This window comes from Ambystoma mexicanum, chromosome 4p, assembly GCF_040938575.1.
Source record: "Ambystoma mexicanum isolate Mex_15411 chromosome 4p, UKY_AmexF1_1, whole genome shotgun sequence".
Classification (NCBI taxonomy): Eukaryota; Metazoa; Chordata; class Amphibia; order Caudata; family Ambystomatidae; genus Ambystoma; species Ambystoma mexicanum.
The window spans coordinates 1,063,173,629-1,063,201,545 of record NC_090927.1 but is presented as its reverse complement, the minus strand read 5'-3'; the positions used below and the strand labels follow the sequence as shown (position 1 = coordinate 1,063,201,545).

Below are 27,917 nucleotides of genomic sequence, written 5' to 3'. Positions count from 1 at the left end.
TCCCGACAGATCTCCACAAGACGAACCTGGCGCTGTATGCAGACGATGTTGCAGTAATCTCCCAGTCTTTCAGCGAAAAGGAAGTGGCGAAGAACCTGCAAGCTTCATTGGATACCATTGCAAAGTGGTACAGCGACTGGCGGATAGAACTCAACACCAGCAAGACAACTGCAACGCTGTTCACCAGAAAGAAGATCAAGGAGCACCCACACATCAGCCTCAACGGGGAGACCATCAAATGGGAGAGCAGCAGCCGCTACCTCGGTGTGACCCTGGACAGCAAACTCAACTGGGAAAGCCACATCGAGAATACTCAGCAGAAGGCAACAGGAAAGATGGCAGCGCTGTACCCACTCCTGAAGAGCAAGTCCATGCCCCTCCGGACAAAGATCAACGTCTACAAGGCGATCATCAGACCAACCCTGACTTATGCCTCACCAGCATGGATGACCTGCCATGAGCGACACCGGAAGAGTCTTCAGATAGTCCAGAACAAGGCCCTACGGATATCATCTGGAGCTCCAATCTTCACAAGGATAGCAGACCTTCACAGAGACCTGGACATCGAGATGTTGGATGAACATCTAGCGAAGCTGAGTAAGAACTTCTGCCAAGAACTGGATCAGAACCCGAACCCTCTGATCAGAAGACTCACTGCCACCACAGCAAACCCCTTCGACCGCTACCCGCGGCCCATCACTGCGAAGACCCAGTGAAACCAGCCCTACTGTGACAAGACCACACAGACCAAGAAGAATACAAACCCACGACTACACACTCAACCCGAGAAGATGGAGTAATGAGGCTCAAGCCTCGGTATCCAAAAAATCACCGCTGATGGATAAAAATCTATCAGCAAGAAGAAGAACAAGCGCGGAGGAACGATCTCTTCCTCCGGCTTCCTGCCCCCCTCCCACGTGTAGCACCAGAAGGATTTTTGTTTTCAGAAGGACGCCCGCCCGCCGGCAGGATCATGAAGAGGATTTCGTTTGTTTGTTCCTGCTCGTTTGGGATGTCGTGGTTGCCAGCGTTCCGGCGTTGGAGGTCCCAGTGTTCGTGGTTTAGACTGGCAGTGTTCCAGGATGGCGTTGCGGTTCCTGTTGGGTAAGGAGGGGTAAGAAGGCAAAGGTGAGGGAGAGGGCCTTCTGGGGAGCACAGGTGCCGGAAGCGAAAGGTCGCAGGGCCTGTGGGCAGGTCATTGCTTATGCCATACCTCAACCATTTGTTTCGCAAAGGCGGGTGAAAACACCCGATTTTGTTTTTGGCGGGTGAAAGCCCATTGAAATGAATGGGCGTGCAGGAGGCTTGGCGGGTGAGTCAGCCGTTTACAAGGCGGGTGTCACCCGCCAAAAGCATGTTTGTTGGGAGCTATGCTTATGCTTAACAGCAGCCGCAATCGGTAAACACAAGTAGTTATGGAGCAGGCTAGTGGAAAGTGTGGGCCGGGTAATTTTGTGTTCCCTCGCCGGTTCACACGCTGCAGGTGCGTGTTTGGGGGCCGGCGGGAGGCAGGGACTTTGTTATTCAGGGACCACGTTGTTGGCGTAGATGTCCGTTGGTGGACGAAGTGGAATTGGTTGGATGGCCGACTGGGGTGTCACGCGTGCATGTTGCGTTTAAAACAGTCCGTTTTGTTTCAACGGTTAATAGGGTTGTGGGGCTGTGCAAAATGCTCTGTGAGTTTCTGCTGTTTCGCCTATGGCACATGAAGTAGGTGGTTGGCTTTTCTCATGTTTTTGGTCCGCCGGGGGCAGGCCCATGAAGTGCAATGCGAGGTGTGCTAAGGTCGCATCCACGCGTGGCGCACTAATGCTGAAAATATATCGGGCACGTAATTACTTAAATGTTCCGAGGAGTACGGGTGTTAGGGAAGATAAGAACTAAGTTTGCCAAAGCAGGTGTGCTGTTTTATTTGGATGAATGCTTAAGTCAGCGGATGACGAATAAACGTCGGTATAGGATGTCCGTTGTAGTTGGTGCAGGGCATGATATTAAGTAATTGCAGCAGATACGTTTTGAAATCCCTAAGCTGCTCATAGGGTCGCAAATCAGTACAAGGCGTGAATTACGACAGTAACCCTGCGCTGTTGCAAACGTGCGGTTTTGGAATGGACCAGTCGCAGGGGATCAACGCGGGGTAACAGTTTAAATATAGTTGGTGAAGATGTCGTCGTATGCAGTCCACAGGTACGTCGAGAACCCCTGGTATCAAGCTAGTCTTTTGCAGTGGATATATATATATAATATGAGAAAGGTGTGAGGGGCATGTGCGAGGAGCGCCGCAATACATGAAGTGTTTCAAAGGTCGGCAGGTGTAGATTGGGGGTGCAGGTGCCTTAGGGTGATTATGTGAATGAAAACTGGGATGCCGGTCCACGGGTTGGCATGCCGTGTCAGCAAGTGATTAGGAGGAACAAAGGATGGGGATGACCGTGTGGGGCGGTGGAACAAACGGTGACACGGTTACTTTAAGTGGTGATTTCTAATATAGAATCGAAGTGTTGTCCTTAGTAATAGATAACGTATGCTTCCAGCTGCCGAGACCTCAGCTAAGTGTTTTGTGACAAAATGTGAATGTACACTGCCGGTTGGGGATCGAGGGAGCAGTTACGCAGATACGAATGTTGATGCAGCACTGTTATGTTAGGGAAGGTTTAATTTATACAAACGTTGTTTTAAATCTTGAAGGGGCGCCGTACCTTGTTGTTAAGGTACCAGTTGATATAGTACTCGGCTTAGGGTTCAACTATACAAGCCTTTCATTGCCATTGTAATAGGCACACAGCAAGGCATTCGAAGGTCCAGTATTGCAGGAGTTGACACAACTAATGGTTTGGCTGGAGATATTATTCGTCAGTAATCACCCATGGACGGTCGCCATCCTGCATGGGGACGCTTTTCTGTATGCTCATCATTGAGGTTATGTGGATGTGGGCATCCAGGGACGGTTGCCGGGCCACGTGGGCTATGTTTTTAAAGACTACTCTGTTTAGCAGCCACGGGGATGTGACGTGCATCACCAATATGCACAGTTAAGAAGAAAAGGCATTTCAGTTCGACAAATGGGTTTTACCGATTTATTAACGTGCCATCCTGTAATACCACGGTCACCCGCTGTGCAGCTTGCGCGTTTGTAAGGGATGGAGGCAGTGCTCTATCTTAACGGCCGCAGGTGTTCTTCTGTACGCGCCCACCTTTTTTGGGATTTCCTTAATTTGCATAACAAATGGCTTCCGGGAGGGTTCACCGGGGACCGGTAGCAGACAAATGCTCGGATACAAAGTAAGGGGGATTAATTGTAAACAGTTTTTTGTGCCGATCTTGGAAACAGGATGACGCAGAGCAATGAGGGGTTTTGTTTTAGGACGCACCAATTTTAACCTGGCATTGGTAAACGTGTGTAGGCTCGTTATTGGCTGGTTATTGTTAAACTAAGGGGAAGAACGGCGGGCGAATGCGCCGCGGGACGCGGCATGGCAGGCGCCGCCCCTTAGTGGGGGCTGCCGGGCCAGAGACTCGCCCTCCCCCCCCCCCCCCCCCGAGCTTCAGCATCCTGGCGGTACACGGGGGCGCGGGGGGAGGGGCCAATCGCCTGCGGTAGAAAACTGTATGGAACCTACAGGCTATGTGGGGGTGGGTCGCAACTCAGACTCCCATCCTTGTGAAATGCCAGATTACTCCTCAGATGGGCACTAGTAGGTTGGTATGTATTTATTTATTTATATGTCCACAGCACGCAAACAGCCCATGTGAGTCGCTTACATGCGAGGAGCTTAGTTACAGGGGCGCCAGGGACACCTTGGAATCAGTACAGGTTAGTTACATACATATATAGTGCATTTGGGCAAGCAGGGTATGTGACAGATGTTATCAAGTGAAGGTGATTAGATGAATAGTAGCGCATTGGCCGCTTTGCGCTCTGGGGCGATAATGCGCCCGTGGCGTGTTTGCTTCGCAAGAGGGGCGCGGAATGTACCGGTCGCCCGGCATTACGAACGCACCGTGTGTTATGAACGCTCTAAAGCGTTGGTGATTTGCATTGATCCCTGCTGCTGTTGTGCGTGGAGCGCGACTGTGATTGTTGAGCATCTTTGAGAGTTGCTCGTGTCTGAGTGACAGCATCAATTAATGTGACAATGAGTCTAGATGTTTGTGGGGCCCTCATGTTGCGCAGCTGAACCCCTTTTGGGGTAAGGCTGAGTGTGTGGTCACTTAGACCGAACAGTCTGACTGTATATGTAATGGTGCTGGTCGAGGTTAGTCGTGAGGTGTTTATATGGCCAAATGCAATTTTGATGGTTTGGCAGCCACAAAAGCCCGTTTGCTGGGAACTTTTTATATTTAGCTCCTGGATCAGGCCTAGAAGAGCCGGGTACCGTTCCGCCAGGAGCGAAAGTTTGGATACCTACATGGAGGATGTCGATGGGGCTACTTTGGCATCGATAATGGCTTGTTCATTGAAATGAGTTATATAGAGCTCGCACACAAGTGTTGCAGAGCGGGACCAGGCGAAAAGGGAGGGGGAACAAGTAAACGGAACCAGTGATCTTACTAGGTCCAGTGACATTTAAGAAAGCACAAGTGCATGGGAAAGGAAAATGGGCAGGGGGGGAGGAGAGGAAACATAATTATTAAATAGAATAAGGGCTTAAAAACATGGTAGTGCAGCCAGCAAGTGGCAGGTGAAAGTTAGTCAGCAATGTACATCTGATAAGTGAGGGTGGCCATGATGAGGGTGAAGTACATTAAATGTCTCATGACTTATACTGACACAATTTGTCTTGGTTTTCAAGGTGGACACGTGGGGGAACAACATAAGGTAAAGGCGTGCCCACAGTTACCAGACAACGGTCTTGGTTACAGAAGGGCAAATGCACTGGCGTTTAAGTGAGTTAATGTGGGGTTTAGGCAATAGGGCGCCTATAGGTAGAAAGACGAAGAGACGCAACAGCCCGAAAACAGGTAAAGTAAAACAGGAAATGCCGGCAGTACCGTGGGCAAAAAAAAAAAAAAAAAAAAAAAAAAAAAAAAATGCGGAGGGGGATTTCCACAAGGAGATGGTCCACAAAGGGGGGGGGGTGGGTTAAGGGGGGCCGATCCCTCACGGTGCGTCCCCCCTCCCACAAACATTGACTCGCTAGGGTATGTGTCGGTCTCCTCTATCGATACTCAAACATGTCTGCATTCGGCGAGCACTGGCCACGATGGCACGGGTGAGGGTAGGAGATGCATGAAGGGAAAAATGGGGGAACTCTCTGCCGCCGGCAGCCCGCAGAGAGTCTTGGAGGAGTTACATTGCGATCCCTGTAGCAAAGCGCTGTCAGGCCCATAGGGGAATGCACAGCCAACAGATTAGACCTTACGGCGCCCCAGGAGTACTAGACTCAGGGGAGGCCCTGGGAAAAGGGGAGGGAGATAGGGGTCTTGGAAACTATTCTGAACCCAAAAGAGAGGGCCGGGGGGGGATCAAAAGAACGAAGCTCAAAATACAACAAAGGTATACAAGGGGAAGCCCCCCGGGGGGAAGGAATTGGGGGATGAGGGTCTCGAGTAGAGGCTGTGTTAAAGAAGAAGTTGGGACTGTGAGTCTAAGTAGTATGGGACACTAGTACATATGGACATCGCAGGACGATGACTTTTTAGGCAGGGAGAAAGTGGTGGTGGGTCGGCACCGGAGGGCGGGGCCGGCCCGGTGTATGTATGTGATGTGGGGACACTGTCGGTGGTGTCTGTATAGGAACTTGCCAGGCGCCAAGGGGCGGCCTGCGTTAGATAGAAGGGGAACTGGGGGACGCAGAGAGGGGAGGGGGCGGGCAGAGCTGCAGTTTGGGTCAATGGACCAAAGTTAAGAGGAGAAACAAACGACATGGATGGGGGCAAGCGGCAATCAACGACAGATGAACACGGGGTAGAGAGAAGATAGACAGGGCCGGGGTACCCCAGAGGCGTCTGCACGACGCCGACGGGGAGGGGGTGGGGGGCGACCCTAGGTAACCTCACACGGAGTAGAAGAACCTGTGGTGTGGTGAATTACGGATCACATGTAAGATAACTCCAAGACTTTATGCAAAATAAAGCTGCCGTGGCATTAACATTTCCAATTGTACAACTTGTCTCCGCCTATTATTGAGTGCACAGGGAATGTGAAGGAGGGTAGGCCGGCACGGGAGAGAGGGTGGGGGGCGGGACCGGGGAGGGGTGGCTGGGGGGAGGTGCCGGCCTACACAATACCGGGGCTACTGGTTGGTTGGGTGGTGGGCGTGCAGTGGGGGGAGTCGAATGGCGTTAGGATGCCCCCGCTACGGCGGGCGAATGCGCCGCGGGACGCGGCATGGCAGGCGCCGCCCCTTAGTGGGGGCTGCCGGGCCAGAGACCCGCCCCCCCCCCCCGAGCCTCAGCTTCCTGGCGGCCCACGGGGGCGAGGGGGGGAGGGGCCAATTCACGAAGGCAGGGAGGGGGGGGCCGAGGGGGAGGGGGCCGCCCCGGAAGTGGCTGGGGGTACCGGGGATTGTTTGGGGGGGGGGGGACAGGAAGCCGGGGGGGAAGACCCTACAAAAGGGTAGGATCGTCGTAGGAACGATCTCTTCCTCCGGCTTCCTGCCCCCCTCCCACGTGTAGCACCAGAAGGATTTTCCCACCCGCCCTCCCTTTATGAAGAAATGTGTTGTAATGAATCTGCTTCCTTTTCAGGTCGCCCGGCGGAGTTACATTGCGATCCCTGTAGCAAAGCGCTGTCAGGCCCATAGGGGAATGCACAGCCAACAGATTAGACCTTACGGCGCCCCAGGAGTACTAGACTCAGGGGAGGCCCTGGGAAAAGGGGAGGGAGATAGGGGTCTTGGAAACTATTCCGAACCCAAAAGAGAGGGCCGGGGGGGGATCAAAAGAACGAAGCTCAAAATACAACAAAGGTATACAAGGGGAAGCCCCCCGGGGGGAAGGAATTGGGGGATGAGGGTCTCGAGTAGAGGCTGTGTTAAAGAAGAAGTTGGGACTGTGAGTCTAAGTAGTATGGGACACTAGTACATATGGACATCGCAGGACGATGACTTTTTAGGCAGGGAGAAAGTGGTGGTGGGTCGGCACCGGAGGGCGGGGCCGGCCCGGTGTATGTATGTGATGTGGGGACACTGTCGGTGGTGTCTGTATAGGAACTTGCCAGGCGCCAAGGGGCGGCCTGCGTTAGATAGAAGGGGAACTGGGGGACGCAGAGAGGGGAGGGGGCGGGCAGAGCTGCAGTTTGGGTCAATGGACCAAAGTTAAGAGGAGAAACAAACGACATGGATGGGGGCAAGCGGCAATCAACGACAGATGAACACGGGGTAGAGAGAAGATAGACAGGGCCGGGGTACCCCAGAGGCGTCTGCACGACGCCGACGGGGAGGGGGTGGGGGGCGACCCTAGGTAACCTCACACGGAGTAGAAGAACCTGTGGTGTGGTGAATTACGGATCACATGTAAGATAACTCCAAGACTTTATGCAAAATAAAGCTGCCGTGGCATTAACATTTCCAATTGTACAACTTGTCTCCGCCTATTATTGAGTGCACAGGGAATGTGAAGGAGGGTAGGCCGGCACGGGAGAGAGGGTGGGGGGCGGGACCGGGGAGGGGTGGCTGGGGGGAGGTGCCGGCCTACACAATACCGGGGCTACTGGTTGGTTGGGTGGTGGGCGTGCAGTGGGGGGAGGCGAATGGCGTTAGGATGCCCCCGCTAAGTGTGCGTGCGCGGTACAACTTCTCTCCTTTGGGCTATTGTGCGCGGTTCGGTAGGAAATTATCGAAGACTTTGCGCGTGAGCGTGGAATCGATGAGAAAACTCATTTATGAGTTTAAAGACTTTAAAAAGACACATTATTTAAAGAAGAAAGTTGTTTTCATTTCAAAAGAAAAAGTCAACTTTAAAGTTCTAAGGAAACAGTGAACCAGGAAAAGAAAGGTTTATTCAGTGTTTGTGCAGTGAACAGTCTTTCCCAGGCAAAGAACTGATACAACTGAGCATCAAGGTGAATCAGCAAGAGTTCAGGAGCGGAACACAGTGCTGTAAGGAAGCCACAAGAGCTGCAGTACAAGTTGAAGAAGTTGACAGTTAAAGGCAGCATTTTGTATTCGAAGCGTCTAGCAAGTATTTAATCTCCTCTAAGCAGTCCGAAGAGTCTCAGAGTGAATGTGTTTTGGATATTTTTAAGAGGCACAGGTAATTCTAAAATTCAAATTAAAAGGTGGAATGTTTTCGCTTTACACTATCTGCACTATTTGCTGCAACCTGGTGTTTTCTTATTTTATCCACTTTCCCTTGGGAGTGAAACGTGCAGAACTGTTTTTGACCTAGTTCCGTGTGTTCCACTTCGGGGGGGACTGTTGCGGGTTCAGCAACTTCTGCGGACAGCAGTTTGGAACGCTCAGCCTTGACAGTATGAAAGGCCAGAAGTTTTAAATCCGCCCAAGCTGCCATGAACCCCAACGAGACCTCCATGGAGGCTTTAGGTTCCATGTTTAGGGACTTACGGGAGGAACTAAAGAGAGACCACAAGGAAAATATGACACGCAGCACGCATGATACACACCCACAGTGCGGACCTGGGCTTGAGGGATGCCTGGCGCTTGCTACACGGGACTCAAAGGGCCTATACTTTTTACTTGTCAGTGCATGACCTGCACTCCAGGATAGATCTCTGGTTAACCTCTCAAAGTGCTGGGCTGGTTGACAGAGACTAAAATATTGTCCAGGACATTGTCGGATCAGTCCTGCGTATCTTTCCGGATAGATATTTCGGAGGGCGCCCCCCAGAGAGCACCATGGCAGTTTAAAGCAGCTGCCCTGCTTGATCCTGTGTTTAGGACGAGTCTGTCATATGTCACTGATTACTTTGGCCACGGATCCCTCATTATTCTCAAACAAGTTCGCAGGCATTAAAAGTTTATATGCAGGGTATTGCTATATCCACAGAACTGGGGGTACTCCGCAATATTAGGTGGGAATTTACTACAAAAGGAATGCGCCATCGACCCGACCGTGCAGACTAGCGCATACATTAAAACACACCTGGATGAATACCGGGCAGCAGCGGACAGGCAACTGCGCTACTTCGACAGACCAGCAGCAGCGCGTAGATATGAGGAGCAGGAGTGAGTAAACTTTTAGCACACATGATACGCAGCGAGAGAGGCAACACAAATATCCTGTGTCACTAGAAGTGATGGGATAACGGTTACCAACGTCAGCAGGGTGTTCTATGATATCTATGCTAAGTTATATGGCCCTCAAAGCGTAGGTACAGACCAAGAAATCGATTAATACTTAGCTACAATACCCACCACGTTGCTATCAGGGGAAGCCAGCGCTGTATTAGAAACACTGATAACACTGTGCGAGATAAAAGAAGCCATTAAGAACCTACCAGGTGGTAAAGCCCCCGGCTCTGACAGGCTGGGCGCTGAATTTTATAGAGAATTTGTGGATGCACTAGCTCCCCGACCTTTTATTAATGTGGATGGAGGCATTGGAAACTGGCACCCTCTCAGATACAACAAGGGAGGCGGTCATCACACTCTTGCTGAAGCCAGGAAAGCCGTCAGAGGACTGTGGGTCGTATCGACCATTGTCCCTTATTAATACTGATGCAAAGATATTGGCCACCCGATTTAAACCCACTAATTCCATACATGATGCACGAGGATCAAGCGGGATTCGTACAGGGCAGATCAACAGAGTCCAACATATGTAGGTGCTACAACATACTGGCAAGGATCCCGCAGGACACTATGGGAGCCGCAATATCCTTCTATATGCAAAAGGCTTTTGACACTGTATATTGGCCTTTTTAATTTTGTGTATTGCATAACTACGGTTTCGGCCCACACTTTATTTGTTGGGTGCGGATTCTGTACGCACGGCCATACGCGCAAGTTTGCGTGAATGGGGTGCTTTCCTCGATTCTTGAGTTAACGGGGGCACTAGACAAGGATGCCCACTCTCCCCATTGCTGTTCGCGTTTGTGGTAGAGCCGCTGGCAGATCTACTCAGAGCAAGACATGTGCGGGCTGGCATAACTATAGCTGGCAGAGTGGAAATGATAACTCTTTATGCAGACGAGATTATGCTGTATGTGATAGAGCCTGAGAAATACCTGCACGGGGTGCTCACAGCAGTCAAGGAATTCGGGGAGCATTCAGGCCTCAAACCAAATACTAATAAATCAGAAATATTTCCACTGACAGACACGACTGGTGAACCCAGTGATCTGTGTGGGTTGAGGTGGACACACCAGCGGGTGAAATACTTGGGCATTGAGAAAGCGTGCACCGCTCAACTGGTGCGCTCTCTTAACTATGACACTCTAGCTGATACACTCTGCGCCAAGATTGACCGTTGGAATCGACTCCCTATCTCACTCATCGGCAGGGTGGCATTGGTGAAAATTATCATACTTCCTAAACTGTTCTATCTCTTCAGCACGATCCCACTGTGGTCGTGATGGTCCTTCTTCTTGAGAATGCAAGGGGCGTGTTCGATGTTCGTGTGGAAGGGCAAGGTTCGGGCTAGCTGGAAGCGTCTCACAATGCCATATGAACAAGGGCGGTTGGCAAGCTTATTATGCGATGTACGATATACTGGACGCGGTCCTCCTCCATGTGCTAGCTGCTGCGAGGTCAAGAAGCGATAACCAAATGGATCCAGTCCTGGTTACGCAACAAGTGTGGGCCAGACTGGTCAGCCACCCCAAGGACACTATAATGTATTACCCGAACATTCCGGTGTGGGACGCACCATACCTGGCCCCTTCCCGAGATGCAGACCTGGCTACACACTGGCGTGACAGGGGCATACTTTATTTTGGAGATCTATTTCATGATGGTCAATTCATAACATGGGAAGACATTAAAACAAGCATTGACGACACCCCAGAAGTTACAATATCTTAGGCTCTGTGTCGGCATTATTGTGGGATGAATTCCCTCAGGAACCACCCTCACACCTGAGTCTGAGGTATGCACTCACTCCTGGCACAAAGAAAAATATGGCGTCGTTATTATATAAATTGACATGGTCGGCCAGGAGGGTACAGGCACCAGATATCAAAGGGGAGTGGGAAAGGGACCAGGGGATCATTATTACGGAAGTGCACTGGATGCAGTTATGCAGGTTAACAAAACAAATTTCATGTAATTCCAGGTATAGGCTGATCTACTTTAAAATACTGAACAGGGTGCACCTAACCCCAGCCTGCCTTAAGAAGATGTATGTGATGGCTGAGGGGAAATGTCCACGATGTGGGGAGGAAGAGGCGGGACTGGTACACATGCTGTGGTCCTGTTGGGTACTGACGGGCTACTGGGAGAACGTGTGTGATGCTTTGAAGGAAATGTTGGACCAACCTGTGAGATAGGATCAGGGGTCCTGTTTGCTGTGCTTTGTATGCAAAATAAACCCAATACTGCGCAAACTCCTCAATATAGGCCTGATGCTGGCTAAACGCGCTATATTGAGGCGATGGAAAAGCAGGTTGCCCCCCTCTCTGGATGACTGGGTGACTGTTTTGCTCTGATTTGTGGTATACTAGGGTGCTTTTTCTCCCCTCGCAGGATTCTCAATCTTAGGTGGCCCGGTACCTAATACGCATTACTGTTTTGCTTGCTCTAATTGTGGTAACTTGTGCTTGCTGCTCACTTCCTGTCTGCGTGCTCTCGTTTCGTCTGTCTCCCCTCCCTCCCTCCCTCCCTCCTACTCCATGGTGCTCTCCGTCTCGCCTATCTTCTCTAACTGCTTCTCCATTGACTATCCTGCTCTCCTCACTAAATCTGGTAGGAAAAAGTTTAAAAAGGACATCCTGGTCTCCAACCCAGGCCTCCCTATCGCTGACACCTACACTAATGCCTGCTCTAAGGAAACTCTCACTGACATCCTCTTTTTCGTGCCTTCGCCTGACCGATGGACCCTTCATATGGTCTCTGTGCTCTCTCCTTTCTCCTCCTTTCCCATTAATGGTGGCACCCGTTGGGATGTCCTCTTGGCCCCCTTCCGCTCCTCTAAGGCCATCATTAATGTCTACGCTAATGGGACCGTCTTGGTCCAAGGCCCTCAGGCCAACCTTCACCTCTTCGATAGACGCTTCCCACACCTCATCAACTTCCTCTCCTCTCCTGCTGTCCCCCCTCCTCTATCCTTGGCTACCTTGCCTCTACCCTCCCTCCCTGCCCCCTCTCGTGCTCCTTCTTCACCTCCTTCTTCAATACCTCTGCAGGGCGTACCTCTGATCTGTACCCCTCCCCGGAAGTTCTTCAAGGATGGCAGCCTTCTCCACATTGCCACACTAAACACTCGCTCTGCCATCAAGCACTCCTCCAATATCTGTCACCTTCTTGAGGAACTGGACCTCGACGTCCTTTGTCTCACTGAGACATGGTTCACAGCCAGCTCTGCCACCAGCTTTGACACACCCCTACCTGACGGTTACAAGATCCTCTCCGTGCCCAGGCCCAACCGTGCAGGGGGTGGTGTTGCCCTTATCTTCCCTGAGTGGATTCCTGCCACTGTCACTCCTACGCAGACCTACTCCTCTTTTGAATGCCTTGTCTGCCGACTCTCTCTCTCTCTCCTAGCCATTCCCTTACCGTGGCTACTATCTATCGGCCACCTGGTCAAATTTCCTCCTTCCTCTCTGAGTGGGCTGACCTCTCCTCCGCACTCCTGTCCTCAACCACTCAACTCCTCTTTCTTGGCGACTTTAACATCCACCTTGATGCCTCCAGTCCCCCCACTGGTCTCTTTCGTGACCTCTGCGACTCTCTCTCACTCTCTATTCTCCCATCTGGGCCTACTCACTCTGCTGGGCACACTCTTGATGCTCTGATCTCTTCTGACCTTCCCCTCTCCGTCCCTCTCTCCACTCCTCTCTCCTGGAGTGATCACTTTCTCCTATCCTCCCACCTCACCCTGCCTACCCCACAGGCAAAGCCACCCTCTTCACTGCCACCCACCTTCTCGGTCATCCGACCCATGAAGCGTGTGTCAGTTGAGGCTTTTGCTGCTACCTTCTCGCCCCCCCCTGCCCCTTCGGCTGACTCCCACCCTGACACAGCCCTCTCCATGCTCCACTCTGCTATATCTGTTACTCTTGATATCCTTGCCCCCGTCATGAGAATCCGCCTGAAGCCCAAAGCCAAATGTAACTCCTGGTATGACTTGGATCTCGCCACCCTAAAACGCAAGTGCAGGGTTGCAGAGAGGAAATGGCATGCTTCATGTTCATCCTCTGACAAACTGGCCTGCCGCCTGCTCCAAAGGCAGTACCGGCTCTCCGTTCTCACCAAGAAGAGAGCCCTTATCCAAGCCCGCATCTCTGCGGCATCAAACAACTCCGCCGAACTCTTTAAAATCTGCAAGGAGCTGGCCAACCCTGTTGCAGTCTCTACCTCTCCTGTCCCCTCCCAGGCCCTCTGCACTGCACTGGCCTCTCACTTCATCTCTAAAACTCAGGACATCCTGTCCTCGCTCTCCTCCTTTCACCTCCCTCCCTCCCTACCCGGCCCTTCCTCTGGCCCTTCTGCGGTCACCCCTCCTCCCTCTTTCTCTGCCTTTCCACCTTTCTCTGCTGACGAGGTTTCCAGACAAGTCCGATCTATGAAAGTCTCGTCTAAACAGGTTCACCCCTGTTCCTCCAAAACTATCAAGGACCACATTGACTCCCTGGCTCCTGCCCTGGCTGACTTTTGCAACCACTCCTTCGCCTCTGGAGTCTTCCCTTCCCCCCTCAAGCACTCCCTTGTGCACCCTCTTCTCAAGAAACCCTCTTCCGACCCCTCCTGCCCGGCTAACTATCGCCCTATCTCCATCACTCCCTTCCTGGGCAAGCTCCTGGAGAAACTGGCCATCTCTCAGCTTAACCTCCATGCTGAATCTGTTGGTAGTCTTCATGACCATCAATCTGGCTTCAGAGCTGCCAGAAGCACGGAAACTGCTCTCCTGAACATCCGTGAAGACCTGCTCTTGAACCTCGATTCCAACACTCCGTGTGTTCTCATTCTGCTCGATCTCTCCTCTGCCTTTGACACTGTCAACCATGCCATCCTGCTCAACCGTCACCGGGAAAAACTGGGTATCACTGGTCAGGCTCTGGCGTGGTTGACCTCTTTCCTTTCAAATCGACCCTCCCAGGTCCAACTGGGGTCCTTCCTCTCCGACATCTTTTTCTCCACCTGTGGTGTCCCCCAGGGATCTAATCTCTCTCCCTGGCTGTCCAACCAGTATCTGGCACTCCTTGCCCACCGCATCGCCGCTCTCTGCCCTAATTTCCAGTGCTATGCGGACGATACCCAACTCATCTTCAGGCTACCCTCAGCCTCCCCCTCTCCTTCCCTCATCTCTGACTGTCTGCTATCCAAGAATGGTGTGCCGCCAATGACCTCTGCCGTAATGCCAGTAAGACTGAGATCCCACTCATCGGTACTCCCACTCCCTCCTTCCCTGTAGCTCTCTGGCCTGCCTCCCTTGGCCCCCTCCCTGCTCCTACCTGCAAGGCAAAAAACCTTGGGGTCATCTTCGACTCCACACTCTCCTTCTCTCCTCATATTTCTGACGTCGCCAAGAGGTCACACTACCAGCTGCACCTCCTCAGAGGTATTCTTCCCTTCCTCTCCTTCCCCCAGAAGCTCACTGTCTCCCGAGCCCTGGTTCTCTCGAAGCTGGACTACTGTAACAGCCTCTATCTTAATCTCCCTGCCTCCACTCTCCGCCCTCTGCAACTCATCCAGAACAGAACTGCGAGACTTGTCCTTGGCCTCAAGCCCAGGGACCGTATCTCTCCAGGACTGAAATCTCTACATTGGCTCCCAGTGGCTGCGAGGATAAAGTTCAAAACCCTCTGCATTGTCCACAAGGCCTTCTGGGGCCTGGGTCCTAAATACCTTCAACTCTCTCTTCCCAAATATCTTCCTTCCCGAGCCCTTCGCTCATCCGCCTCCAATTCCCTCAGGGTTAGCCGCTTCTCGAAGCAACGAGCTGGGGGTAGATCTCTCTCTGCGGCAGGGGCCTCCCTCTGGAACAGCCTTCCTGCCTCCCTGAAACTTGAGGAGAACCATCTCCGGTTCCGGAAGCCCCTCAAAACCTTCCTCTTTGCTTCTGCTTTCTCTCTCCCTCTCCCCTGCTGAACAGCTAATTTAATTCCTCACTGAAACTGCACTGATCCTGCAACTGGACCACTCTAAACGGCCTCGGCCCTGGGCCCTGCCACTCTCCACTTGCACTGATGCCCTGGAACCCCTTTGCACTGCGGGACTGTCTCTGTATCCCTACAGCCCCCCCCTTCCCCAGCACTTGTTCTGCACTTACCTCACACTTGCCACCAGCTGGCCCTATTTATTTATTTATTTATTATGTTACGCCACTTACCTTGTACTGCACTTCCCCCCCTCCCCTTCCCCTTGCACTTTTCCCCCTCCCCCACCCCTGCACTTGCGCGATCTGAATGACACCTGGCCTAGTAAGATCGTTGTCTGTCTCCCCTTGTCCCCCCCTCCCTGCCTCGTCGCGCCTTGAAACACATGTGTATAGGCGCGTTACAAATACCATATCATATCATATCAATTATATGTCTTGGGCAAATGACAATGAAGAAGTGTATTCGAGCTTAATACCCTTATCAAATCGTCTGAAAGATATACAGGGTGGATTCAGGCAATACCTACTTAATAAATGTGAAGGAAGAGAAAGCCAAGATGGAGTACCTTGATGCCTATATAAATGTATGCCTAAACATGCAATCCACAGTAAATCCAGTGTATGATGTAATCTGACTGTATAAACAGTGATCTTGTAACTGTGCAAATGTTAAATACGTTTTTTTAAACTTAAACCTTACAATTTAATTTTTACTAATTGTATTTGTTCATCGTTGTGACATTTGCTCTTTTGATTGTGTTTTTAGCCACTAATGTCTGAATTTCTATCTTCTTTTGTAGCTTGATGACCTCACGCAGGATCACTCTCTCTCCCATGTTAGTGTCCGGGCTGATTACTTGGAAGATGTGGCGTAGACTCGAACTAAGATTTGCAGTTGGATCAAGCGGTGGATCCTTGCAAAGAGTTCTGCTTAGACAATCCCGTATTGCTGCAATGCCCTCTGCTGCGTTTGTGCGTGCACACCTTTTGCCGTAAACGCACCCCATGTCTAGATAGACCTCTGTGTACATCACAGCTATTATTAAATGGTCTTTAGCAGCACTCGTAACTGGTTGTCTTCACTTTTCATGGAAAACGGTACCAGAAACCTCCAACCTGTCTCCGAGCATTGAGAAGGAAACCTCACTGTCCTTTGCCCTGTCCACTACCTGCTGGCCTTTCCCCATTCATCGCTAACTGGCTGTGCCCTGTATTTATTTCTGTGTGGTTCCCGTTTGACTCGTCGCACCAATCACTATTCCTTCCTTCAGGATAGTTGAGGTGGCAACTCTGACGTGGGTGCATTTGAAGAACATTTGGAGGATTCTTAAACGTTTTTTTAAGTATGATGTGTATACTTGTTACTTTTACCGTATTTCCCTGGCAGCTACAAAATACTATATATTCTGTAATGTGTGATTGACAGCAGTGTACACTTTTTTGGAGTTCCCTACATACCTGAAATGTATTAGGAAGACAGCCACTGGATTAAGCATATCAATTGAGAAAAGATTTAAACTAACAGTAAGATTTATTCCATAAGCTAAATCTTGTCAACATGGAGGCTATAGATTTGTGGTGTTAGTTTTCTTTTTTTATTGGATTAGGTAAATCTTAATGAATATGTGCTAAAGTGCTTCAGTTTCAGGACATGTGTCCCGCTATAAGTGGTCTGTGGGGCTATTCAATTACATTGTGTACATTCTGAGCCACTGAAACGTATTTCAACCTCCCACAAAGGCACTGGATTACTTTGTTTATTTTGGCATAACACCGTAGTGGTTGCTTAATTAAGGGAAATTGTAAATATAAAAACTGCTATTTTCATGAACCATTCTGTCTCGTAATAACACCCTCGCCTTAAAAATGCACCTTAGAGAAATATGTATATTGTTTTGAAATATATCAATGAATACACAAATTGGCTCTCATTTCTGTTACAAAAAGGCAATTGCATTTTAAGGCAGTTTGTCTTGCAATGAAAATCTGAATATTTTGGAATGTGGTTGTTTCTATCTGCAGTAATAGAGCGAATTATGTTGGATATTCAGCCATGTAAGTAACAAGGCAATTGAAGATGTATGACATAAGAAATAACCTAAACGTAATGTACCTTTTTTGTGCGACAAACCAAACATTATATTTATTAGAACTCTGAGCGGTCTCCTGAGGTCACAGCATGAGGTATGCAGCCACACTCATGCCTACCTCTTCAGCTACTGCTTAATATCTTCCCACTAGCAAACAAGCTGTATGTCGGCAGAATAGTGAAGCAGCTTGAGTAGATACACCCAGGTGTGCGGACAGCGGGGACCACGGTAGCAAGCAGCGGAGTGGGGCAAAATGGGAGAACGAGTACAAAGAACAATCAGTCACAGCAAACCGTGCATTCAACTATTTTCGTTCTGATTGAAAAACACTCTTTGTATACCTGTGATATGATGAACCTTTGGCCAATTCTTGGAGTGGTACCTGCCTAATGGCAAGTACACTACATCGCCACAATGCAATGATGTACTAATGAAAGTAATGGTAATGTGCATTTAAACACATTAAAGTAAGGTTGAGCTTTAGGCACTTATGTTTTTTATTAAATTGAAAAGACTGTAGGATAAATTATAAACCCGTGTCCCTACATGGTCATCGGAAGCTCAGTGCTGACTATATCTTTTCAAGGATCCGTTGATTAGCTTTCTGTGCTCAATGTTGACTCTGTTTCAGCTTCTGAATGGTACAAAAAGCTCAGTTTGGTATATCAGTAACTTTCCTGAGATCAATATGGTTTGCAAATCTAAAAGAACCTTTTTTTTAACTAATCAATCAATGCTTTCTTTCCCAGGTTGTATTGAAAACGTGCATCAGACATTTTTACTGGGTCAGGTAGTACCCTGGGGCTGAATTACAGATTAAAGAATGGGCTTTAACGTTAACCCCGGGGGAATACCAGACCCTGTAATTTCCCCGCCCATCCAAGTTTGTTATTAGCATCCCGGCAGGTTATACCAGAAGGCTAATAGTTTTTCTTTTAGTTGGGAAACCATGTGTCTGCCATTTCTCAACTCGAAAACAAGATGGCTGCCATGAGCAAGGATATAAAGGAACTACACTTAGTCACTTCTCCATTTCCATGGTGGCCATTACCACGATGGGGAAGCACCAGGAAACACTTGATTGCAGGTTATTTGGCGGTCCCCTCGGATGCACCATCTCTGGGGGGGAGGCAAATACCTGATCTTACTATATTCTGATGACACTCTTGCTATCCCTGACTCCCATGGGACTTAGAAATCAGTTTGCTTTGTTTAAGGACTTCTGCCATGATAAAATCTTGAGCATCAGCTACAGCAAAACAAAATCACTGGCTTTGACTGGATTAGGAAAAAGAGAAGTAAAATTCAACTTGGTGGTGGATGACAAAATCATTGAGCAAGTGACCTCAAATGATTATTTAGGGATGAGACTTTCAAAGTCAATTGGAAATATCAATTAAAAAATGCGGGGGCAACATTGGCAAGGTATAGTGGAACAATTGTGAAATTATATAGCGGTACATGTACACAACCACGGTAGGTGGCAAGGCTTACAGAAGCAATACACTTACCCCTGGAACAGACTCAACTCAAACAAACTGGTTGCGTAGCACTGCTTGGCCGACCCGGGACTTCTCCCTGGAATCCCTGTCGACAAAGTAGGATTTCTTTAAGGTGTGGTTAGACCTCCACGTAGCAACCCTGCAGATGTTGAACAGGGGAACACCAGAGAGAAACACTGTTGTTGATGCAATTGCTATGTTGGCGCGGACTCTAGGCCAATCTGGAAGTGGTCTGTTGGCCAGACAATGTATGATACAGCCGTAGAGCCACCTGGATATGGAAGCCATAGACTAGGCCTTCCCTTGTCAGACAGGTCCAAAATTGACAAAAAGCGTAGACTTTGTCCGAAAGTCTTTAGTGCGTGCCATGTAGAACTGGTTCCATGTGTTAAAATCGCGGCAAAAATGGCCGTGGATACAAAATATCATGGTAAAAATGCTGTGGTTGTGCTGCCGCAATCCATGTAAAGGATGCGGGGGACACCCCCCGCAACCACTGCTCCCCTTAAATGGTGTGATGGGGTGCCCCTTTAACAGGTCAAACCACAGCATTTTTGCAGCGATTTTTGTACAGGCGACATTTTTGCTGCGATTTGATCACAGCATACCGTAGAACTTTAGGGCACAAGCAGCGTCCACCGGATGCAACGCTTTTTCAGCAGACGTAGAAGGGCCCACAAAGAAAACTCGCAGAACCAAAGGCTGGTTGAAATGAAAGTCTGATGGAACCTTTGGCATAAAGTTGGGATGGGTTTGCAGCACCACTTTTAGGTTGGAAGGACAAATATGGCTGCTAACAGGAGAGGGCCTGAATCTCCCCATTGGCCTGGCCGTGGTGATCACTACCAGCAAAGCAGTCTTCCACGATAGACACTTCAAAGGCATGCAAAGTATTGGTTCAAACGGAAGCCCCAGGAGCTTAGAAAGCACCACATTTAGTTCCCAAGCTGGAGAAGGAGCCCTCATTGGCAGGAAAGTCCTGAAGACACCCGTGAGGAACTCCTTGATAAGCCTGTGCAACCACAGGAAGAACTTGCCTGGAGCTTGTGTTTTCCTGGGATATGGCAGCCAGATGAATGTTGATGGAGGCATGAGCAAGGCTAGCTTTAGCCAGCAAGAGCAGGTACGGGAGGTGCTGCAGAGCCGTTAAAAGCAGCGGTGTGATCTTTGCACCCGGCCCAACACTGTGAAGCACTTCCACTTGTGCCTGTGTCAAGACAATATAGAGGAAGCCCTGGCCAGGATGATCTTACATTCCAACGGCAGGGAACAGTGCCCAAATTATAGGGCTGCCGGAGCCAGGCTTTGAAACTCAGTGACGCCAGTTTGTGGTGCAGGATTGATCCTTCTTCTCTGGAGAGGAGGTTGGGAAGTGGAGGCATCTGGATGGCTGGGACCACTGACGGATGGAGAAGGTCAGAGTACCAGATCTGCCTCGGCCATACTGGTGTGATGTGGATCATCCGGCAGTGGCAATTTTGAAGTGTGTTGACCACAAGTAACAGTAGCCGAAACGGGGGGGGGTGTACAGGAAGGCATCCCCTACCACTTGGAGTTGCCAGCTGTCGCGAAGAGGTTGATCTGGGGACAACCCCACTTGCTGAAGAGGCGAGACATCCGCACCTGCTGAAGGTCCCATTCGGGACAGGACCTCAGCTCCCTGCTGACCCAGTCTGCAATGATGTTCTTGATGCCTGCCAGGTGAAAGGGGATGAGGAACATGTCTTGAAGAATGGCCCAGCACCACAGAGACGGAACATCCAGCAGGAGAGCAGGGGAAGGCGTCCCACCCTGTTTCCTGATGTAAAGCTTGGTGGTGGTGTCCATGGAGGTCCGCACCACCATCCCCTGAAGCGGAGGCTGGAAACACTTGAGGGCCCAGAAGACTGCCCGTAGTTCCAGAATGTTTATATGCAAGTCCTTCTCCTTGAGTGACAGAAGCCTCTGGTGTGAGACTGTCCTGTGTGAGCCCCCCAACCCTCCATAGAGGTGTCGGTAGTCACTGTAGCCTGGTACGGAGGGATCTTGAAGGGGTCTCCTTAAGTGAGGTGTGGCAGAACCGACCACCATTGAAGAGCTTGACAGAATGCCTGATTGAGGGCGATCTTATCTGTCCATGTGTCTGTGGCCTGCTGCCACCCAGCATCTAGGAATTCCTGGAGAGGGCGCATTTTGAGCCTTCAAAAGGAAACCAGATGGATGCAGGAGGACATCATGCCCAACAGGGACTTGATAAACCGACTGTTGCGATGGAAGCTGTGGCCAGTCGCTTTACCTTCCCCAGGAAGGCTTTCATCCTTCTCCGAGGGCATCGCCAGACAGGAGATTGTGTTGAGCCGGGCGCCCAGGAACAGTGCGTTCTGAGATGGCACCACAAAGGACTTTAGATAATAGATGGAGAATCTGAGCAAGTGTTAGGTTCCCACTGTGTGCTGGCCTGCCAGTGCGTGGGAGCGGGACCGGATAAACAAATTGTCCAGGTAAGGGTAGACGTGGATTCCCTTGCACTCTAGATGCGCTGCTACCAGTGCCAAGCATTTGGTGAATACCCTTGGAGCTGATTTCAGGCCGAAGGGAAGGGCCTTGGATTGATAATGCCGCCCCTGGACGCCAACATGCAGGAACATCCAGTGCTTCCGGTGAATGGGGATGTGGAAGTATGCATCTTCCAGGTCGAGAGTTGCCAGAAAATCCCCTTTCTCTAGCTGGTAGAGCACATGCTGCAATGTGACCATCCTGAGTTTTTGGGACATTAGCTACTTGTTTAAGCATTGCAAGTCTAGGATCGGCCGCCACCCTCCTGACTTCCTCCTTACCAGAAAGTATCTGGAGTACACTCCAGACCCTCGAGGGACCGGTTCGATTACCCTTTTCCGTAACATGACCTGAACCTCCTGTAGCAGTTGGGCCATGTGAAGTTCTTGACACGTGACAGGCGGAATGTGTGTGGCACCTGTATTGAAATTCTAAAGCGTGCTCCTGCTGAAGAATGTCCAGCACCCATTTTCCATGGATCTTTCGCCACTGATTGACAAAGCTTGATAGCCTGCCTCCCACTGTCGGTGCAAAAGTGGGGGCTCTGGATCTTGGCTGGTTCAGGTCTGCTTGGGTGTCTGTGTCCTGGGTGGTGGACGGCCATTTTGGTTGCCACTGCCGTAGGCCTGGGAGCGATCCCTGTAGGCCTCCTGGGTGGTGGAGCGGGAGGGCTGACGATTGGTAGTATACCCCTTGGAGGATCTGGAGGCTCTTCCTTTCAGAAAACGAAAGGATGACCTCTACTACATGGTCCTCAGCGAGCGTGCCTCTTGATGGCCTGGAGAATGTCATCCACTGCCTTCCCAAACAGGTTGTCCCCATAAAACGGCAAGTCAACGACTTTTGTCTGCATAGCTATGTGGAAATTCCTGGCCTTCAGCCAACCTTGGTGCCGGAAAACCACGCCATTCTCCATCTGGCGGAACCCTGAGTCTATGTCGAGAGCGACAGTGATGGCCTGGTCTGAAGCCACATCTCTTTCCTGGAAGAGGGCAGGAGCTTCTGTCTTCTTGTCATCAGGCAGGAAATCCAGGATGGACCTGAGCTTGTACTACAGCTCCCTGTTGTTACCTAACAGGATGGCGAAGCCATTGGCAGCCTTGGTGGATGCCGCTGTGGTAAGGATGCGTATGCCAGCCGCATCAAGCACCATGGTTTGATTACCTCTTTCTGGCGGCAGCTGACACAAATGAGTCCGGGGAAGACTGAGACATCTTGGGGCTGAATCCAGGACCTGGTACTTTTTTTCCAGCCTGTCCCGCTTTGCTGACGTGGTATTTAAGCCTTCATGATGGCCAATCCATCTTTCCAAATGTCCAACAACAGGACTGACACAATGGTTTTCTTTGTGGACTCTCAACGTTGAAAAGGGAAGCCTTCCTTCTTCTCTTCTGGCACCAGATTGAAGCTTGGCACCTTTGAAATGATGGAGTTGAAGGAGCCAATCTCGTCCGGGGGTAAAGTCCTGGCAGGCTCATCGACATCCTGTGGTTCCCCATCTGTGGGAGCATAGTTGCCATACTCATCTGTGTGAGTTCAGGTGGTGTTAGTGTCTGCCAGTATCTGTGTGAACTGACTCCTCTGCCACAGGGAGCAGGGTCCCTGGCATTGGCCCTGGGGTAACGGGTGCCCTACGGGGTGATGTCGGCTGGTGATGAGGAGGCCTGGACCAGACCAGGCACTGGAGCAGTCACTGCTGAATCAACTGCTGTTGACTGGATCGTGGTCGGGACCAACGATGGTGGTCTAGGAGGCAGAGACCCTGGATGAGGCGGTCGTCATGAAGATGATGGTCGTTGATGGGGTGACCATCCAGGTCGTCGTCGATGGGGTGGTGGTCCTGGTGGATGAGGCTGCCGTCGACGGGGCTCATGCCGCGGACTGCGTGGATTGCGGCAGAGCCGCATATGGGGCCTTTGAAGATCTGCTCTTTGTCGACTTATGCTTGGATGGCATCAGCGACTTCCTCACGGACAATGGCAACCCACCAGCCAGCAAGCTAAATGTCAACGGAGATGGTGACGTGGACCGACCGCTTGCAGAACTTGGTCTTGCAGTCACCGCGTGATGATGTACCAAGAAGAGATGGAAGGTATCTTCTGAAAAATACAAACAACCTATGATTTTTGAGAAGCAACGCATGAGGACTCCCAACACTAGAAATGTGCAATAAAATCTGAAGATGGCGACCAGTAGTGGAGTTTAGGAGGACGAGTGTCATAGGCTGGTGGCAGTATGACACAAAGGGCATTGATAGGCTATAGAGGAGACGAGACAAGACGTTTAAGAGTTTAAAGCTAAACTGCTTTCTTTTTACTGAGGATTCCCAGGCTGATAACGCGGAATATTCATGAGCATGTGACCCATGCAAGACCCCATGCTGGAGAATAGTTTTTCGAATAATATATTGGGCTTGCCACCCAGTAATCCGATAATTCCTATACACATGGTAACAGATCTGCAACATGTGAGTCAGGTTATGGCCATCACCCCAATATTGTACTGGGAAAGAGTTTGGAGCACCCCGACGAGATACGGGGGTGCATAAAGGATTTTCTAGCACAAGGAGCGGTAGGAACCCACTGGTACAACTATGTCACAGTTACTCTAAGCAGAATTGGATTTGGTGAAGTGTGGGCAAAACCTAATGAAATAAACACAAGGACAAAGAATTGTGAAGAAATGTTTTCATGCCAAAAATAAGGAGCAACTGATGAATCAATTATATATAGTAAGTCATCCTTGGTGTCTTATTGGTTACTGAAGGCAAAATTGGGGTGCGAGGTGTACTTGGACAGCATGGAACCTAAATTCATGCACTCATGTTTATAAAAATCAGATTTGGAACTCTTACCTCTGGCCTATAGGATGCATAAGTGGAACGAGGAACACTTGGACAAATGCATTTTGCGTAGCTCTCGTGTAGAACATAGCATACATTTTACTTGTCTGTCCATTGTATCGGGACTATAGAGGATCATATTTGAGACCAAGATTCCTGGATAACAACATTGGTCCTGGGTAGCTTGGCTGGCCATTGTCATTATAGCCCCTACCAAGGGCAGTCTCATCAATTTCGTAGTTCTTGTAGTAGCCCATCACATCCTCAGTTCTCCTTTTCTGTTCCTTTGGACCCAGGGTCACTTTTGGGGGTGCTTTCTGGTCTTGGGTACCACATCGATCCTGTGAGTCAACAGTTGTTGGTTCTGGACTGCTGGGCAAGTTTTATTTAGTATCATTGGTGGTCTTGGCAATTCCATCAGATCTGGTCCTGTAGCCATTGGCTGGCTTGCTGCTGTCTATGTTGTTAGAGAAAGTTATCCTTGGTGTGATTGGTGGGTTTGCAACCACACCATATCTGGATTATGGCTCTCAGCTAATCTGTTTCCTCTTTGGGTTCTCGTGGTCTGTAGAGTTGGACCCTGCCAGTCGTTGCTCTAGGTCCACAAGGCTTTCCACATGCTAAGCCATGCACGTTAGCTTCGCCCACCTGGGCGTCATCAATGACCTCTCGTCATTCTCCCATTGAAGTAACCTCCTGTGTGTCACTTCCAACCTCTGAGATTATTGCCTCATCCTTTCTGTGCAGGTTTTGCCACCTCCTCCTGCACCATGATTTCTACCACCCCCTCTACACTTTTACTCCTATCATCTAATGTTACCACTTCCTCCTACAACCATCCTTCTTATGTTCTCACCTCCTCTGTTATGCCCTTAACTCCTCCTGTTCTCGCACTCACTGTTACTGTCTTAGCTCACTATTGCCTTCTGCACCCCACTGCTGCCACCGCTCTGCTTTTCCGTCTCTCCATAATGTACTCCCACCACTCTCCTGTCCCTGTCCTTCTCCAAGCACGATCCTCCTGCTCCTACAGTCTTCACTGAGCAATTGAGGCTTGCTGCTTTGGGATTCAGGGGCTGGACCATGCCTATAATTGTCCTGTCTACAATTCTGGGTGTGTGTTTTTCTCTGCTGGGCCCATCTGGTGCTTCTTGTGTTGTATACAGGTATCCAGGTCTTCAGTGTTTCCAGTGTATACCTGTACAGGATGGAAACAAACTGGGTAAGCCTTCAGAACACATAATTTCTATATTACCACTGGGTGTGCAGTGGACTAGTGCATTGTATCCTGGCGTGAGAATCTTTGTGGAACCAATGTCTTTAAACCTCTTTTCCCCACTCGGTACTCTAAGCATTCAGGAAGTTTCAAACTGTAAACATTGTAACTGGGGTCCTTTGTGGGTCTGCAAATGGTGACAAATCACGTCGGGTAGAGGCAGCAACTGCATCAAAACACTTGCAAATGCAGGGTGAAGAGAACTCATTTTGCTTAAGGGGAAAGGTGTTATTCTCTCCATGGAAGCTTTGGTCTACTCAGAGAGAGCTTCAAGATTCTTCAATTGGGGGCAGTGAGCCAGTATTACCCTTCGAGGTGCCACAGTGTTTTGAACAAGTTTAAAGCCTTTAGAGCTGGTCTGCCCTGGGTATCACTGGTCAGGCTCTAGCGTGGCTGACTTCTTTCCTCTCTGACCTACCCTCCCAGGTCCAACTTGTGTCCTTCCTCTCTGCTATCTTTTTCTCGACCTGTAGTGTCCCCCACGGGTCTAACCTCTCTCCCTGGCTGTTCAACCAATACCTGGCACTCCTGGCCCACCGCATAGCTGCTCTCTGCCCCAACTTTCAGTGCTACGTGGATGACACTCAGCTCATCTTCAGGCTACCCTCGACCTCCTCCTCTACTTCCCTCATCTCTGTCTGTCTGCTATCCAGGAGTGGTGTGCCACCAATGACCTCTGCCTTAATGCAGTAAGACTGAGATTCTCCTCATCGGCACACCCGCTCCCTCCTTTCCTGTAGCTCTCTGGCCGGCCTCTCTTGGCCCCCTTCCTGCTCCAACTGCAAGGCTAAAAAATCTCAGGGTCATCTTTGACTCTACACTCTCCTTCTCTCTTCACATCTCTGACGTCTCTAAGAAGTCACACTAGCAGCTGCACCTTCTCAGAGGTATTCATCCTTTCCTCTCCTTCCCCCAGAAGCTCACTGTCTCCAGAGCTCTGGCTCTCTCCAGGCTGGACTATTGTAACAGCCTCTTTCTAAATCTGCCTGCTTCTACTGTCTGCCTTCTGCAACTTATCCAGAACAGGACTTCGAGCCTTGTCCTTGGCCTCAAGCCCAGGGATCGTATCTCTCCAGGACTGAAATCTCTGCACTGGCTCCCAGTGGCTGCGAGGATTAAGTTCAAAACCCTCTGCATCGTCCACAAGGCCTTCTGGGGCCCGGGGCCTCAATACCTTCAAATCTCTCTTCCTAAATACCTTCCTTCTTGAGCTCTTTGCTCATTTGCCTCCAATTCCCTCAGGGTCAGTCGCTTCTTCAAGCAACGAGTTGGTGTTAGATCTTTCTTCGGCTGGGGCCTCCCTCTGGAACAGCCTCCCTGAAACTTGAGGAGAATCATCATCAGTTCGTTAAGAACCTCAAAACCTTTCTCTTTGCGTCTGCCTTTTCTTCTCCTCTCCCTTGCTGATTTCCTGGCTGACACTGAAACTGCCCTGGTTACCTGGCCACCCTCTGATCTCGGGCCCTGGTCACCTTCCCCGCCAATCGCACTCCTGCACTGCCGTCCTGGCAACCCCTGCACTTGGTGACTCTTTTCTGTATCCCTACGGTCCCATATCCAGCACTTGACACCGGACGTCTGCACTTACCCTTTCACTTGCCACCTGCAGGCCGTACTTTTACTTATTGCTTATTTATTGTCTTATTTCGTGTACTGCACTGTCCTCTCCCCCTGCCGCACCTCGCACTTCTCCTCCTTCCCCTTCACATGCACTTGTGTGATCTGAATGACACCTGGCCTAGTAGGATTGTTGTCCGTCTTCCCTCTGTTCCCCCTCCCTTGCCTGGTTGCGCCTTGAAACACTTGTGTATAGGCGCTTTATAAATGCCATATCATATGTTAGGGTGAGCCTGGACTCACAAGAATGGGCTTTGGTGTGGCACTGCGGTTGCCCCTGGCTATTGAGGGGATTCAAGCTAGGGCTACCAGGGGATCCTTCCCAGACCGTTCTGGGGCCCTACAAGCACACTCAGGCTGGTAATGGGCCCCCTCAGCCACCACTTTGGTGCTTGCATTAGTCGGACAGGTACATTCATTGCACCTTCCTTCCCCTGGGGACCTTTTTGTCCTCCTTAATCTCGTGTGATATTTCCTTCATTCCTCTGTCCCACCTACAGGGCCAACCTCTCCCTCCCTTGGATGATGTTTTTTTCCCCTCTGCTCCCTTCCTTCAACCTCCTTGCTCCCTTCTAAAACAGCAACCTTTCCCTGCCAAGGCCGTCTTCCCTCTCTCCTATTTTTCATTTCTTTCCACACTGGCTCTTGACCACTCTCCCTCAAAATCTACAACTGTTATCAAACTAATCTCAGCCCGACTGAGGAAACTGAGCCCTTTCTCCCTCCCAAACAAGGAGCACGGTCTTGCTTGTTTATTGGCTGATGTCCAGCACTAGAGTTGAGGCCTTTAAAGAGTCAGACAGCTCTCTTGAATGTCTGCTATCTGGTTGGGCTTTGTGGTTACATAGAGCGAGAGCACCATTTCAGGTCAGTTTGCTGCTTTTTCCCCTCAGGTA

At 50.3% G+C, this 27,917-nt stretch overlaps 1 protein-coding gene across 8 annotated transcripts in view; it reads left to right on the top strand.

Annotated features, from left to right (window-relative positions):
* The window catches only part of CEP43 (centrosomal protein 43), an 816,584-nt gene extending 800,363 nt beyond the window's left edge, over nucleotides 1-16,221 (top strand). For all 8 annotated transcript variants that reach the window (XM_069606648.1, XM_069606650.1, XM_069606649.1 and 5 more), the window contains one exon: nucleotides 15,960-16,221. In XM_069606648.1, the coding sequence (XP_069462749.1) occupies nucleotides 15,960-16,034 (75 nt within the window). In that variant the 3' untranslated portion in view covers nucleotides 16,035-16,221. The remainder of the gene's footprint in view (nucleotides 1-15,959) is intronic.
* Nucleotides 16,222-27,917: the final 11,696 nt, after the last annotated feature.